Source organism: Cupressus sempervirens, chromosome 6 (assembly GCF_028749045.1).
Source record: "Cupressus sempervirens isolate cs-2001-9-10 chromosome 6, ASM2874904v1, whole genome shotgun sequence".
NCBI classification, from domain to species: Eukaryota; Viridiplantae; Streptophyta; class Pinopsida; order Cupressales; family Cupressaceae; genus Cupressus; species Cupressus sempervirens.
Window position 1 is genome coordinate 702607334 of NC_143123.1, and position 18192 is coordinate 702625525.

The following is an 18192-nucleotide window of genomic DNA, read 5'->3' on the forward strand; positions in this document are numbered from 1 at the left end:
GAGCATTTCTTTATTTATCAGTGTAATTCAAGTATTCATTAGTTAGCACAGTTGGTCTAGTATTTGTTTGCATTCATTATTGAAAGGAAAAAGACAAAAGAATAACAGAAAAACACGAAAGAACAAAAAATACAAAAACCAAAAACATTACTTTTGTTCGCTGTCAAAAGATTTTGTTGAACAAACATCACCGTTTGCATCGTATGCCCAGCCGGGATCTTTCACCAGCGTTCAAATGGCTGGATGCTAAGGATATGACAAAGTATTCAAAATGATGCATATAAGAAAATATGCCAACAGCATTCAACATGATGCCTATGAGAGTAATTCTTTCAGCTCATTTAAACACAATAATAAATATTAAAGGAAGTTCATGTTGGTATGTAAGGCCAACACATAACTCCTAGACTTCAAAGCAACTTTCAAATGCATCATAGATGCAATAGTTGTTGGAAATATTGCATCATAGGATGCATAAAATAATAATTTAGTAGGGTTGTTATAGTTTGTTATATCGGTTAGTGTATTAGTGGTACGAATATGTTGAGTTTTTAGTCAACTTAGGACAACTCGATAAATTTGGGGAAGTTGTTTATGGAGTTACCTACAAAATAGGATATGAGAATCCTATATAGATATAATTTGGTTTGAATGAAAAATTAGAAGTACACATATCTTGTGTTTTAGTTGTTGCCTGTGCCCATATTTGATAGTCCTAATATGGTATCACAGAAAGTTCAATGAAGTGGGTTGGTGAGACTATTCTCTCACCAAACTATGAGAAAATTACTTCTGAATTTTTGTATATGAGGCTGTATACATCTATATTTCATATTTCTTTGTTTTATGTTTGTGAATAATCTGAGAAGTGAAAAGAGGCATTGCAAAGGCCTAGCAAGTCATGTGGCAGGATTGGGAAGAGTATGCATTCATATATATTCTCATTTGTTATCATATACAGCATGTTACAAACACAAAATAGTTAAGCCACAAAGATGTTAGCCCACTTCCTTAGAAACTTGATCACGTGGAGATAATCACCCCCTTATCAGCCATTGGCAGTGAGGAGTGTAATGGTGTTGATGCTGAAGGAACACCAAAAAAACAATGTTTGGATGGCAGCTTTATGGCACCAGTCAGCGAAGCATTTGTTCATGCCTTAAGGGATTATGGAAATGAAAGTGAAAGATGGGCAGTTGTGGAAGAATTTTGCAGGACTCAACACATTGACCAGACTTAAGTTTTTGTTTTACGCAAGTGTGATGAATATGGTAAGCTTTGCAGAGCTGTGATGACTGTTTGGGAGTGTTGTGAATTATTGAATGAGTTTATAGACGAGTCTAATGCTGACATTGATGAGCCCCACATTGAACATCTCCTCCTAAGAGCAGGGCCATTCACAAAAAATATAGTTATGAGAATCCGATTCATTTGGTTGGACTCATTCATGATTGGGGTAAGTTGCTACATCATCCTCATTTTGGAGCTGAGCCTTGATGGGCTGTTGTAGGCAATTATTCCCTTGTTGGATGTGCCTTTGATGATTCCATAGTTCACCATCAGTATTTTAAGTGCAACCCAGATTACTACAATCCCAAATGGAGTTTACTTAGATAAATGTGGGTATGTGACGGCGATGATGGTGCTGGCTGTCTTGTCCCCTCTTTAGCTCTGTCTAGCAGGGACATGAGAGTTAGCTTGTTATGGAGTCTCGTAGGCTGGCAGTGGTGGTCAGGGACTTAGTTAGGGTTTGCAACGTCTGGATTTGGTATTACAGGCAGTAGTAGACCAGTTGAGAGCAGTTCTTTGATTTTAGGATGTAGTTCCTTGATTGTAGGAGGAGATTCCTACCTTTTAGGATGTGGTAATGTTTCCAGAGTTGAGGTTCTATGAGATCACCCCTTGGTCTCAATTTCAGGAGATTTGGGTGTGTTCTCTATTTTTTAAGAGTATCCCTAGATTTGAGGGTGAGATTGCCAGTTGGCCTAGGTTGTCCGACATTAGTCACAGGTAGGTGACAAACTCAGTTTCATGTTTTAATGGTGTTTGGGTTGTTGCTTGGCTACTTGGTAATATTTTAATATATTTAAATATTCTCTTAAGTTAGCATTTTAATAATTTAAATAAGGCCAAGTGTTTAGCCATTTTGGAGTAATAAGGAGTTTTTTGGCTCCGTTTGGACCGATTTGCCTATGTGTGATAGCTTGTTGGAAAGAGCTCAGTCTTTACTATTTGATTATTACTTGTCGGGACTTATTTAATGCTTGGAGCTATTTTTCATTAATAAAGTAATGATTTCCTTCTATTTGGATGCCTTTATTGGGGAAATAATGTTATATTATAAAGTTCAAATGAAATCCACTTTAGGGTTCTTTTAGGGTTCGATTTGCCTTGGAGAGGGGATGTAAGGAGATGGTAAGCTAAAGGTTAGTATCTTTATCATTTTGTCAACCTATTTTGGACACCATTGCTCTGGAAGAGCATTCCTCACCTAGGACGTAAACCTTAGTGTTGAGAGCAGATTTGTTGGGACGTAGCCCTCAACAAGATCAGATTTGAAGGTTCTTATGCATAGAGTTTGATCACGATAGAGGATCAATTTCTAGTACTGCAGTCACACTTTGTAGGTAGTGGATTTATAGGGAAGGCGGCCGCTTTGGTTTAGCTTGACTTTTCCTTATAGCAGTTCGTAGGAGGAATTCTGGAGTGTTTATTTGCAGCAGATTGGAGTTGTTTTATTGCAGCAGCTTGGGCTCTATCATTTGAACTTGTTTGGCTGTAGCTGGTTCCCATCTTCAGTTGGCGTCAACCTTGTTTGAGGTACATCTCTATTGGTACTATTCTGAAATAAATCAAACTCTGCTGGTACGATTTTAGAATTATTTCCAGAATAGTATGTATTGCTACATATGATTTCTATCACTTCTATTTTATTAGTTACTGTTATTTATTCGTTGTAATACCTTTTTTCTGAAAAATACAAAAAGAAACAACATTCTTTTGCAACTTTTGTCTAGCTCTATAAGATCAAAGAAAAATCTACAGGAAAATATAATTTATATAATCAAACATTATAGTAGCAGCATAACAAATCCATTTGGGATATTTCACTGGCTCTGAAAGGTGTTGGTTAGTCTGCTAGCTTCCTTGAGTTTCAAATGACAATTGATAAAATTAACCAATTCTAGAATGGGGAGTTGGTTCCCGCATTTTTTAGGGTTTCAGTGTTCAAGCCTTCAAGGTTTTCTTGGTTAAAAATGGTGAATTTGGATGAAGTGTTGAGTTGAAAATCCTTTGAAGAATGAGCTTGTCAAATTTTGAGTCTTTTGGAGAGGTTCCTATTTGCTAGGGGATTTCTATTCTTAGTGAGTTTTATTGGGTTCATTTTGAGTTTTGAAATGGATCCTATTTTTTAGGGTTTTCTATTTTTAGGGATGTCTATTTTTGCAAAAAGAGAGGTAAAAATTTATTAAGACAGAAAGGAATACAACAAGGAGAGCTCAACAAGGAGCTCGATCCTGAGCAACAAGATCATCAAATTCTTGCACCATCTCAAAGGACAGTTGCCTCCTATCCCTAATATTCCAACCTGGATCATGACTAGATGCCCATTTGGCTAAACAATCAGCAGTTCTATTCCATTCACGAGGAATATACGTGAACCTTATGAACTGAAAAGAGGAAGAGAAGAAAAGAATCTACTTAAGGAGTCTTGTAATGAGCCACTTTATCCCATCCAGCGGCAAGAAAAGAGTCACAAAGAGGCTGAAGATGAGGGTATATGGATAAAATGGAAGGGAATCCATCCCAAGCATCAGACCAAAACAAAGCCTGGGAACCTTTTTTACATATCCAAAACAGACCCCTCTTTACCAACATCGCACCTGTCTTCAAAGTATGCCAAACCATTGAGCCACGACCTTCAAGAGGAAGTGCAGAAACAGAGCAAGGATCAGCACCATGAAAATATTTATGAGTGATAATACGAGCCCAAAGTTGATGTTGTCCAGAGCACCATCGCCAATAAAGTTTAGCAGTCAAAGCTTGACTACTCAATAGAGCAGATCGAAGACCAAGACCACCCTCCTTTTTAGGCCTACAAACAGTTGCCCAATTAACCAAGCTCCATTTAGTACTACGCAAATTACCACTCCAAAGGAATTGTTGAGAAAGAGCATCAAACTCCTTGAGAAAGTAAATAGGTGCAGCGTGAACCATGCTTCGATAAGTAGGAAGAGCTTGGATAACAGCTTGAAGAAGAGTAACCCGGGCAGCAGTAGAAAGCCATCTATGAGTTCAATGATTTACCTTATCCTGAAGCTTGGTAATCAAATTTTTCCAGAAGAGACGTGGCTGCCTGGAAACAGCAATAGGGATGCCAAGATAAGTCAAAGGAAGTGATCCTATCTGAAACCGTAGGATACCAACAATCCTGTGCTGAATAGAATCAGGGGTGTTAAAAAAGTAAATGGAAGATTTGTGCTCATTAACTTTCTGGCCTGAAGTTGCCAAATAAACGTCCAAAGCATGTCGAAAGGCTTCAGCTTCCTTGATCCTAGCAAGACCAACAAGAGCAGAATCATCAACAAATTGAAGATGGGAAAGAGAAGGTAAGCCATTACCCCACCGCTAGCCTTGAATAGAATTCTGGGACACCTGATGCTTAATGAATCTGCCCAAGCCTTCAACCATGATGATGAATAGATATGGGGAGAGAGGGTCACCCTGGCAGAGGCCTCTAGAAGCACCAAATAGTTGAGAAGGTTGACCATTAATAAGAACAGAAAAAGAGGCAGAAGTAACACAACTCATAATCCAACTCACCCAATCAGAGCTAAATCCAAAAGAAAGAAGAATACTCCTTAGGAAGCTCCATTTAACTCTATCATAGGCCTTAGCCATATCTAGCTTAACAAACATGGCTCTCTCCCTTGAAGTAGCCATAGAGTGAATAGCCTCAGTAGCAATAACCACCCCATCCAAAATTTGTCTGCTAGCAACAAAACCACCTTGTTCTTCTGAGATAATAATGGGAAGCCACCTTTTCAATCTCTCAACAATCAACTTACTATTTATTTTTCCCTAGTTTTATTTTTGAACAGACTTACTATTTATAGAAAGTCTATGTTTAGCAGGTCTGTTCTGACAAGTTACAAGCTTTGGCTGAAGAGGAGGAAAAAGGGTATCTAGATCTATAATCGAAAATGTGATTAGGCTAGCAGTTGGTCTTAAATGCCTAAGTTTGAAAAAGAAGTTCAGAAAAGCATTGAAAAAAAATCTCTCGAAAAAGTAGTTTGAAAAAGCGTCTCTTGAAAAATTATTTGAAATAGAACTCCTCAAAAACAGCTTGAAAAAGCATTCAAAAGTGGAAAGGCCTTACAAATCTCGAAAGTTAATTAAATCTAGAAACATCTCTGAAAAAGCATGAAAAGAACTTGAAGGAGCCAAAAAGAAGGAAAGTAGCCAGTTCCAAATCTGACATGAAAAGCATCCAACATTAGGAGAATCAATAAAAATACTAACATATCACATCAACCATCGAGCTTATCCACAATAGAAGGAACCTTGGAAAATACTTGTGTGATCTTTCTTACAATGTTAACATACACATAAAATTTAATCAAGAGAGGATAAGATACCTTGGCATTTTATTCTGTGTTCGTGCAGTCATAAAACATCCATCAACATGTCCCCAATCATAATTGACAACCTTGATGTTATATAAATGTGTTTTCCCATATCTAAACTTTGATGTAATACTTTGGATAAATGTGTTAGTTGCTATCCTCAGTTGCCTGGGTAGATGTGTTTGTTTCCATGCTTAGATGAAAGTACAGTAAGCCTGGTAAGGCTAGTTCATCATTGCTTGTCATGAGATGTGTATGTCCATACCCATACCTTATGATGAACTAGTAAAATGTGGTCATAAAGTATTGTTAGTCCACCATCCCCATTAGAAGAATGATATAATATGGGGGTGGAGGAGTGGACATGGGGTGTTATGAAACATTTCGTCATAGGATGCATAAAATAACGAGAGACAATGTGTCAAAGTCCCTGCCAATAATTGGAAAAGTAGGATAATAGAGATTTATAGATAGAAAGGAAGGATAGAAAGAGAGAGCTAAAAGAGAGGATGATATGTTATTATAAGGGGAAAAAAAAAAAAAATATTAATAATTATATTATTTTAAGAAATATATAAATAACAATATAAATTATAATATATGAATCAACTACTCATTTCTACCAATTCAACTATAAGTTAAATATTTAATTTTGAAAAATAAATCATTGATTGCTTAATTCAAACTACCAAAATATCTAGTAAGTTTGAGGGGTAGTATTAGTTTGACAATTTGTAAAATGGTATAAAAAAAAATCAGAGCAAGATTGTAAAATAGTAGCTAGTAAAACATAGTGTCAACTTAAAGAAATAACATTTTACAATTGGCAAAAATAAACATCAATGTAAAACTAATAAATATATTTAAAATAAGAAAATATAAAATATTTAGCTCTATATTGAAGTTGGGAAGAATTTTTTTTTTGATAATTAATATTGATTACATTCATTTTTGTTCAAAGTGATGGGAGGTGGACGATAAAAATATTACTTTCTTGAAAATCTAATGAACTTTTCACAAGTGTGGAAAAGATAAAGTTGTAATTAATGGATTCATTAATACATGATAGAATTGTTAGAATTTTTTTGTATTTTTGTTGGAGAAAATTGAATTTTCTCATTGCTAAAAATAAAATGGTCCAATAGAGTGAATGAAAAATGTGATTTATAAAATAATGAAAAATTAGAAAAAGATACAAACATTTGAAGTTTCTTTTAATCTTTTAAATCCTATGAGTTGATTGGTCAGATGAATTGAATGAAAGCAATAGTTTTCTGCCTTTGGCAATAACTAATAATTTAGTTAGGTTGTTATAGTTTGTTATATAAGCTAGTGTATCAGTGATACGAATATGTTGAAAATACATTTGAAAAAATTGTTTATGTACCTACAAAATAAGATATGGGAATATATATATATATATAGTATTGAATGAAAAGTAAGAAGTATATACTGTGTTTTAGTTCTTTCAGCTTCTATCTTTCTGTCCATAATTCTTATAATACTTACACTTCCTTGAAGTGATTCACACTTTAGAGTGGAGTTTAATAAATCTTTTTTATTTGATGGTTTCCGATTTATTCAATTCTCATACCTTATTAGTGCATAAAATTTGGGTTTCTTTTTCTGTTGTGCTTAAGTTTAGAATGGTGTATTTTTAGCCACTCATTAGTGATCTACTAGACATCATTCAAATATAGGTTCCAAGGGTTGAAGTCTTTTTATTGGTTTCTGTGTGAGTTGAGAAAACCTGAGTGGTACATGACTGATATAGGCTCCATAATTTTCCTTATTTTTCTCCCTTATGAATTATATGAACTAGTCTTATTCAATAAGAAGGTTGGTTACAAATAATGTAATCTTAATAGATTATTTTGAAGCTAAGGCTTTGGCGAAGTTCATAAAAAAACCTGTTAAAGTGGAGAGGAAACCCCACCTGTAAAACCGAAGTCCCAGTGTTTCTTCACAATTGGACTATCCTTGGGAATTTCGATTCAAAAAGTAACTTTTTTGTGCAAGTTTGCAGTCAAAAATTGAGAAGTTTGTTCCAAAAGTATATGTTGGGAAAAAGAGCAGATTCATCCCCTTCTGCTTAAAGTATGTTTATGATGCATTTTGTGCCCAGGTAGTGTGCTCCAAGATATATCAGGTCTTTTTTGATGGCATGAAAGCGGGTCAACTAAATTTTATAGGGAGAATGATGTCATGAAACCAGGAGTACATAGCTCAACACTATTGACCAGCCGAAACTTGGTTGCTATTTCAAAAGAACAAAGATATTTAACTATTTAGAAAGAGCGCCCGATTGAGGCTAGCAGTATGAGAAGTTATGGGCGTTCAATGTGTGCGTGTGGGATCTGCCTTTATAGTAAAGAAAACATCGAACAATTAGGCTTTATAATACTAATTGTAGTATGCTCTACATCCCCTGTTCGCTTTATTTAATCAGCGTAATTTGATTTAATCTCAATTTAATCTCGGTACTCGTCAAAAATAATTCGTCTTTTTCCCCATATAAAACTATGGAATTTCGCTCGATAATTTTTACCATTGGATATTCACAAGCTTCAACGATTGTCAAATTAATACTGATGTTTTCAATATGCAGAGAAAAGAAAAAGAGAGCGGAAAGAGAAACAAGCCAAAAAACTAGCGAGGCTGTTGCAAAAATGGAGAGCATGCATTTGTAATGTCGATTCTAATAAAGCTTATTGTTGTTATGTAATATCGTTTCTAATGAACCTTATTGCTCTTAGCTCTTTGGTTTTGACTCTTCGGAGTATTTGTATCTCCATTGACCACGTTCAATCAAAGATTCCAACCTTTTCTGTTGAGATATGATGGATTCTAAATCTGTGTGTATCTTCTGTTTCGGGTCCTCCAGGTTACCACGTCTTCAAAGTAACCTAGTAAAATCTAGCTTTATTAATAAATGATCTTATGCTTGATAGAAGTTAGTATAAACTATTTACAGGATGTAAAGTGTTCTCTGGCATTGTTTAATCTCTTGCACGTGAAACTAGAACGAGTCTCCACTTAATTAAAATTTTAAATCAGTGTTAGCTGTTAAATTACACCAGTTTATATATAGCGTATTCCACCATTGCATTTAACTAAAGTTGCACATTTTTATCAAGCTAACTGTTAGTACAGTTTTTTTTAATGTGGAGTAAAATTGTTATTTTCATAACAGCAGGAAATAAAATTAATAGAATGAGTTTCCACTTAATTAAAATTTAAAATTAATAGAATGAGTTTCCACTTAATTAAAATTTTAAATCTATGTTAGCTGTCAAGTTACACCAGTTTATATACAGTATTCAATTCTTGCATTTAACTAAGTTGTACATTTTTAACAAGCTAACTGTTAGTACAATTTTTTAAATGTGGAGTAAAATTGTTATTTTCATAATAGCAGAAAATAAAATTATAAGACTTCAATAGTAAAATGGAGTAAAATTGTTATCTTCATAGTAACAGGAAATAAAATAAAATTAAAATTATAAGACTTCAATCATAAGATTTTGTAGATAGTGTATTTTTATAAATTTTTTTTTTTTTGATTGTAGTAGATATATTTTATCAATGTTGATTTAAAATATTCAAATATATAAACAATCTATAATAAAGATGTTTAAATTTGATAGAATAATATTTATATTTTAAGGCTTGCTTAGTGGTCATCTTAATTGTCAAATTTCAAAATATATTAGAATACAATAATTTACCAAGAATAATTTTTAATTTAATTTTTATTCTTTAGAAATATGTATATTTATTTTTTCTCCAAATATTAAGTAGGGGGAATTGACCTTTATAACTTTGGATACCTGCTATACTTACCATGTGCATGTAAAAGATGAATTGCACAATGAATTTGTTATTTTTGTAATCATAATTATTTTGAATGGAGATTTGAAGTCTCTTCTCATTTTATTGTCTGCATTACTAGGATATAATTTGGAAATACTTTTTAACACTTCAAAACCATGAATTCTATTGAAGAACAAAATAAAAAATTATACAATTAACAAAAAAATCAAATCACTTCTCCCATCTAGTGATTGAGAACAAAATATGACAATTGTAGATATTTCGACAAATGATTGTAAATGGTTGTAAGGTAATTCACACACCACAGGTTCAAATATGACACAAAATATGACAATTGTAGATAGTTTGACAAATGATTCTAAATGGTTGCAAGGTAATTCAAACACCACAAGTTCAAATATGACTAAGATATATTCTTCAGAAAATAAGACCCATTCTTTTACATTGTAATCCCTAATTATGGGAAGGTGGCAATTGTGCACTTAATCATAGTTATGCAACTATAATATTGTGTACATGTCATGATGGTTACACAACTGCCAACTAGGTATATTAGATTGCAATTGTGCAAGTGCCAGGAGATATAAAATTGCCACATCTTAAACAAATGGATTTGTTAGGATGCAAACATATAGGCAATGATTGTAAATGTTGTCCTTTAACACTAGCCCTTTTTCCATCTTGTCTTGAGCAAAATCTTGTAATTGAATAAATTCAGCCTGAATTGTGTTCGCAAATCATCTACATGTAGTTTTTAATGGTTGGTATATAAATAGTTTATTGTAAAAGAAAAAAGTGTTCAGAATTTGGATGCCATTGTAATAATGATTGACACTTTTAGAGGAATAAAGAAGGAAAACTTGTAATTTCCAACAAAGATGTTTGAAAATTGCAAGGCTTTATTCTTTTGAAGTTTATTAAAGCATTTGGCTGCCTAAGGTAATTCCTTGTCATGCTCACATTTTGTGTTGGTTTGGTTTATGCGTAACAATAATCTATCTGTTGTAGCACTTAATTAACTCATTTGTAAGGTAAATATTTGTTATTTTAAAACAATAATAGAGAGAATAAGAACATAATTAATATGATGTTAATAAGAAAGATGAAAATGCATGTCAACTAGCTATGGAATATTTATGCTCATTATAGAGAGTCATTTGATGAAAAATATTGTATTTAACTTAATTACATTGTTGCAATCGCAAATCCTTTAAATTCAAGGATGTAACATGTTTATAAGCACTTTCTTATTATATTCAAATAATATAGTAAACCACTCTTTTAACATTGTTCATTTCATTATATTCTTAAGAAAGCAAGTTTTAATTTAAAGAACATTAAAGAACATTCTCATTAGGATCTAACACTCTCTTTTTGAATTTTTTTTTATTGGAAATGGACAAGATATTCTAATCTTTATTTTTTTGACAATAAAAATGTATGACTATATCATACTAGGCTCTCCATAGGATAAAAGTTCATCCTGATTAAGAAGATGAACTAACACCAATAGGAGATTTTTTTTTTTGACATCCTTTGACGTGAGAGGGCGTGAAAATAAATTATGAAGATAATTAAAATTATAAGGGTTGATGTAGTGTGTGTGGGGGGGAGGTAGGGTTCAATGAATTAATGATGCATAGGTTGCATGGTCCAAGGAAGTACCAACCCACTCCTTTCGCTATGTTGTGTTTTGTTATCCTTGCACTTAGATTTGTGCTTTTTTTTATTTTTCTTCTATGCAATTAGGTTTGATCTTGATCTTAGAATGAAACTAAAAGCTATTGATCTAGGGCAACCCACGAACTAGTTTTTGCTCCTTTTGTTGGCCTTGAAGCCATTCTCATTCTGTCACATTTCTAGTTCCATATTCAATTCCATTACACACATGACTAAAATGGAAAGGATATAAGAGGTCAAACACACGTGGAGTGTGGACATGCCTCATGGAATATATAAAATGTGCTCTAACATACCATTGTTGTAGTGTAAACACAAAATTGATTTGTTGAAAGACTCAAAATTTACCAAAATTTTGTGGGTAGGACTCCTCTCGAAGCTATGCTTTGAGAATGGGTTAACAAGTGCTAGACTCCTCATGGAGTCTGCCTTGATGCTATGCAAAACCTTACCAAAGGTTTTTTTATTTCGCTTCACTAACCTGTCATAGGCAAATGCGGTCTTTAACAACGGACCTTGGTTTGTGCGTTTGTCCTTGCTTGTTTTTCAAAAATGGTCATGAGACTTCACAATCTCTGATGATAAAAAGCTTAGGGTTCCTATGTGGGTTGAGTTCCCAAGTTTACCCTTGCCATGCTGGTCTTTCAGTGAGCCCATTGCCAAAACCCTTGGCAAAGTTGTCACAAAGGAGCCTGAGAAATTTTTTAATGCTCGCCCACAGAGACGTGTTTGCGTCAAGGTTGATCTTTCTAAGTATTTTAAGTATTCTATGGAAATCTAGATTGGGGCTCAAACCTTCTTTCAAAAGGTGCTCTATTTGAACCTCCCCAACACCCGTTATAGGTGCCAGTTCATAGAACACAAGATCAGGGATTGCCCTTTGGCTATGCCTAGGGTTAAGCCCATGCCTACAGAAGCACCTACCAAGCTAATCAAAAAGAAAAAAGAAGGGAAAAACAAATAATGGGTTATTGTTGGGCACAAGGGCAAGGCTACTTTGAATCCCTTGCCTCCTAAATAGTCCTATGTGGTAGTCATCGTGAATCCTTCTCTCCCCACAGAAGCGTCAATTCTTGCCAGCGTAGGGATGCAAGCAATTTCCATAGCACCTATTTTGGGGGTGTTGCAGGTTTCAAACCTTGCTGGTACATAGGGGATTAAGGTGGCTGCTAGGGCTTTTGCCTCGGCTATGGTTTGTACCCCTCTTGCTGCTTCTTCTATAGCGCCACAAGCAATGCAACATTCTCGCAGTCCTCTTGGACGTGTGGAGATACTAGAGGTGAAATGACAGGCTATAAGTACAGAAGATTTTCCTTCTGACTTCCACCCAATTTCTACCTTCTTGTAGAATAGCTACTCCTCTCTTGAGGACGAGGATGATATGAAAGATTCTTCATGAATTTTTTATCATGGAATATTAGACGTCTCATAGACCTCACTAGAAAGTACTATGTCTGGGATACCTGCCATAGACTTGGTAACTTAAATTTTTTCTTTCTGCAAGAAGCTAATATTTTTGGTTTCATGTTCTCTTTTGCATGCCGCATCATTTGGCAGGACGAAGTTATGTTTTTCTCTTAGCACGAAGCTGGCCAAGGTGGTGTAGTTACTCTCTTGTCACCTCATCTTCATTCTACTATTATTTCACACAATTCTGACGCCACACATAGAATTATTTGGATTTTGCTTTCCATTAACAACTATTCTTTTGGAGTCATTAATGTTTATGCTTCCAATGGTGCTGTGGAAAGATCACAGATGTGGGGTTGGCTGGTTGACAACTTGCCTCCAACAACTTGGGTTATATATAGTGACTTCAATATGGTTGAAGTGGCCTCTGACAAAGATGAAATTCTACCCTTTCGCTAGATAGCTAGGGAAAGGGAAGCTTGGTACTACATGCACAATAAACTGGGCCTTTTTTATTGCAATATTAATCGTTGCCAGGATAGTGGGGTTTGGCACACTTGGTCCAACTTTCGAGCTGGCTCTGACCACATATTAAAGCATCTCGATCGTGCCATGATTATTGCTCAATCTTTTTTCTCTTTTTCTGAGGATTAAGATTTACCTATCATTCCCCTGTCATATGTGATGTTATTTGACCACTATCCCATTTATTTTGTCATTTCTTGGCAAACAACTATCCTGAAAGTTGCCAAGTCTCAGTTCTTCCACAACATGTTTGTGCTAATGCATGCTTCCACCATCGCACATATCCTACGTGTCTGGAATATGGAGTCACGTCTACATTCTTAGAAGGGTTGGATTCAATGGTGGAATGATGCCATTTCTAGAACTGCTCATTTTCTGCACATTTATGGGCGCCAGTTGGTAGTTTTCAAAAAATGATCATATGAAGCTAATAGTTCTGCTCTCAAAAAAGCCTCTGTAGCTCTCACCCTTAATCCATTTGATGTGGATTTGCAAATTCAGTTGGGCAAACTTCACCATGACAAACAAGTTGCTAATAACTATGCCGCTCGAGGAGCCCAAATCAAATCCCATCTCCACTGGTTGGAGGTTGGCGATAAAGCCTTGAAGGATTTCTTCCAGGCTCTTTATGCCCGTCATACAAATGTTGGGATTAAAAAGATCAAACAAGGAACTACTATTCTTTCCAATCTCCCTAACATCCTGCAAGCATTTGTTCATCACTATGAGAACGTTTTTGCTTCGTAGGGAAATTTGGTTGCTCAGGAGGAAGCTCTAAGAAAATGTATCTCTGTTACTCCAAACCGCCTAACAGTTGAGCAATGTGCTTTCAGTGAGCAACTTCTTTCCCTCTGAGACCTAAAAGAGGATGTCTACTCCATGGTTGATGAAAAATCCCCTAGGTGTGATGGGTTTTTTTGTGAATTTTACAAACACCTATGGGAGCATATAGGTCTTGATCTGCACAAAGTTTATCTCGAAGCCTATCATTCTAAAAGCTTAGGAGCCATTATAAATAAAGGAAATATCAAATTCATACCTAAAGCTGGCAATCTAGAGGACATTTGCAATTGGAGGCCCATTACCCTTCTAAATGTGTCTTATAAGATTATTGCCAAGGCACTCTCTCTCAAAATCTGACAAATGTTGCCTTCAATTGTGTACCCTGAGCAAACTGGCTTTATTAAGTCTAGATACATTCTTGACAACATTATTACTGTTTGGGAAGGCATGGAATGGGCTCGTAGGTCCTACCAGAAGGCCATCTTTCTAAAGATTAATTTTGCCAAAGCTTATGATCGCATTCAATGGCCCTTTATTTTTGCTATGCTCCAGGATCTGGGTTTTGATCTCAATTTTTTACAGTTCGTGGAGATGCTCTTTAGTGATGCTAGTGCTTGCATTACCATCAATAATTCACAATCAAAGGCTTTTGGCCTTTTTCGCTCAATCAGGCAAGGTTTCCCTTTTGCTCCAATGCTTTATATCCTTGGTGCTGAAGGTTTTGGCTATTTGCTAGCTCATTCTATGTCTTCTAGACTGGTTCATGGCATTTCTTTGCCCAAATCATCTTCTCAGTTAGTCAATGGCCACTTTGTGGATGATTCCTTTCTCACTCTTCTCAAAGATGAAGAAAACATCCAGAATGCTTTAAGTTGCCTGGACACCTTTTGTCAAGCCTCTAGATTTGCCATTCAATGGCATAAAATGCTCTACTTCCACCAGTCATTCTTGCCAGCTCCACCTTGGCTCAGCCAGTTTGAATGGAAATGGGTTACGCATGGGGAGATTTTCTACTTTCTAGGCATTCCTTTTTCTTTCCAGGCTTCACCTGTTGAACTTTGGAATGCTGTGCTTGCCAAGATCACCAAGAAGCTAGATTATTGGATTATGAAACAACTTTCCCTTGCTGGAAAATTCCAATTTTTCTCGAAGGTTCTTGCGGCTACTCATGTTTATTATTCTTCTTGTTAGGCTCCCTCCAAAGCTTCTTATTAGAAATTGGAAAGATTGCTTAGGGATTTTCTTTGGACTTCCCTAGGGTTTTTGTTGTCTCCCAAAAGAATCTGGTGGTGTTGGCCTACTTTCCACTCATAGACAAGGCCTTGCACTTTGTGCTAAATGGATTATTCATGCAATCACTAGAGATGAAGCCTGGAAGATTTTGGTTCAACATTGCATATCTTTTGGCTTTCCTGTCAACAAGCCTGCTTGGAAGGGGATTGGTTTTCACACCCTTCTCATCATGCATGAGCCAGTGACCATATAGGGCTCGTTTGTCATTAAGAACATATGGAAAGCCTAGGAAGCTATTAAGCCTTGGCTTCGATGGGCTGGGAATGAAATCTACAATGGCCTCTCCTTGAATCAAAAGAACATTTGGTGGTCTCCCCTATTTGCCATTCAGGGCACTCCCCTTGCCAAGACTCAAGGTGCTAGTGCTCTACGTTTTTTCAAACAGGGCATTAGAACTTTGAAGGACCTCTTCTCGAGGGTTTCCATGAGTTTCAGGTCCTGGGAAGATATGCAAGTACAATACCACCTTATCCATTCAGATCAACAAACTTTTGACCTATTGCTCTCTTCAATTCTAGTCCACTTAATTCATAAAGTGGGTATTTAGTCTGTTCGGCCTTGGTGGCATGATTGGAACTGGTATCCTGCCACTCCACTTTCCAATTATAAGCCAAGTTTGGGATATCGATGGCTTTTGCCCCATCTTCTGATGGTGGACACGCTCAACCAAGATGGCATTTGTAATCTTCTCTTTCTCATTGGAGAAAATGCTTTGATACCATTTGGAGTACTATAACAAAACCCAAGATTTCCAATTTTGCTTGGTGCCTTGCCTTCCAAGGTCTTCCCTTGGGGTCTTAGCTCAAACATATTGGAGTTCCAGATCCCAGATGCCCTTTTTATGGACAACTAAAGTCTTTCTTGCATATCTTCTAGTTTTGTAGACATGCCCAAAATTAATGGCACTGGATTCATGATTTTTTCAAGCTATTCAGGCCTGAACCTTTTTCTTGGCACATGATTTTACTGGATGATTCTTCCAGAATCCCTCAGAAATTCACCCAGATTTGGCATAATTTCAGGATGGAAATTTTGTTTACTCTGTGGAAAGATAAGAATGTTGTTCTTTTCACACACAACTTTTTGGATATTAATATTGCAATGTACACTAAGGCATGCATTTGTAACAATGTAATTATGCAAATTTAGGTGCAAGCTAACAAAGTTGACCTTGAGGTAGCTCACTTGCAGGAGTTGCTGAACCACTAGGGAAATGCCCCTTGCACTATAGCCAAAATTCCTCTTGATGCCTCGGTAGAAACCTTGACGCCTTGTGGCCATTGCTCATAACGTCATTCCTTAGTTGGCCACTCGCACACCTCGCGCTCCCAAGCTTCTCGCTATTGCTCTCCTAGCAGTGGCGATGGTGGATGGAGGTGTCGCTCGGCTTCCTCGGCATATGGTGGTTCTAGTTGGTCCCTGGCTCCTCCTTCTAGTGCTCATTAGGCATTTTTTGGGAAATGGCCTTGCCTGGATCTGGCGATTTCTCCTCTACAACCAGAGCTCAAAGATGCAGAGGTTGCCACTGATCCTCCTGCTGCTATTGCTAAAGATGGTTGGATTGTTCCTAGCCTGCCCCCCAATCCCAAAGATGATTGGGGCTTCTATGATAGAGATGAACCACCACCCTTGACTAGCACTGCTTTGGCCGCCTAAGGCTGCCTTATATATGTTTTTTTTCTTATGAATAGTGTGTGATTCTAGCTGCGGCCGTGTGTTTTGCTCCGGCTATAGTCGTGTGAACTGATTCGTGGGGTGATTTTGTATCCCCTGGCCCTTTTTTGTGAATTGTATTCTTAGTATATTTTTATTAATAGAAAAGGACTATTCATAAAAATAAAATAAAAATAAATCTATGATTACAATTTACAAGGTGGACATATTGTCTATTACAACTAAATTGAATCAGAGAATCTTCAATGCCATTATAGTTTCAATGAAGTATAATTTCTCCCTGAAATGTAGAATATATAAAATAACTTTCTGCACTATTTTCTCATCACACTTGCACACTCCTCTCACACACCACACACTCAATTAAAAATTTGATCTCTCATTTATATGCATTAGAATGAGTAAGCAACAACTAGGTCACAAAGACCCACAACACCAAATGATACCAAATTTATACATTAGAATGAGTGGATTTATTATACATAGGTTTCATGGTCCAAGGAAGTACTGACAACTCCTTTTTCTATGCTATGTTCTCCTACCCTTCTACCTAGATTTGTTATTTTTCTCTATGCTACTAAGTTTTATCTTGATCTTATAATGGAAGTACAAGCTCTCGATCTAGGGGCAAGGCAGTTTGTCTTGATCCAACCCATGAACTAGTTTTTGTTCCTTTTTTTTGGCCTTGAAGTCATTCCCATATTGTCACATTTCTAGTTCTAGACTCAACTGAGTTAGGTTTGAACAAGATACAACTACACAATATGGAGTGACTAGATGAAGATTTATCTAAAAGGTACATGGAAATAAAATTGGATTCATACTATAGCTAAATATGTAGTTTCTATTATGGCTCTTACCACAAATAAACTAAAGTAGCAGCTGGAGGATTAAAGAGAATTGGAATCTACAATATGTACTCTATCTAACTCTAAATACATTGATGCACATGAGTTAGAGACTATTTGTGAGGTTTTCAAAAAGCTGAAGCTAATATATGGTGGAGAAAAATATGTATGAAAGCCAAGGTAGACAATCTTAAGGGTAGATATGATGACATCAAAAAGGTGGAAGGTGAGAACATTGCTCAATATGACCAGTAAAACAATAAAGGAAGTAGTCAGTGCTATTGAAAGATTTAGCGATAACATTGTAGAAGATAACATGGTAAGTAAAATGTTTGGAACATAACTACTAGTTTATACCATTAGGGGTTTTTGTATTCATGAGTTGAAAATAATAGATAATGTCTCTATTAATGGGTTTATTAAAAATCATATTACCTTTGAATTGGATAACTATGACAATAGTATTCCTAAATTTGATGCAACTTTCAAGAAACAACTACATACAATTTTGGTGAAGA

At 35.9% G+C, this 18192-nt stretch overlaps 1 protein-coding gene and 1 pseudogene across 1 annotated transcript in view; both read left to right on the plus strand.

The window, feature by feature from the left end:
* The window catches only part of PSB29 (photosystem II reaction center PSB29 protein), a 117456-nt gene extending 108993 nt beyond the window's left edge, over window positions 1-8463 (plus strand). The window contains exon 5 of the mRNA XM_089789455.1: window positions 8236-8463. Within this exon, the coding sequence (XP_089645581.1) occupies window positions 8236-8317 (82 nt within the window). The 3' untranslated portion in view covers window positions 8318-8463. The remainder of the gene's footprint in view (window positions 1-8235) is intronic.
* On the plus strand, window positions 995-1669 carry LOC149554213 (inositol oxygenase 1 pseudogene; annotated as a pseudogene).
* Window positions 8464-18192: the final 9729 nt, after the last annotated feature.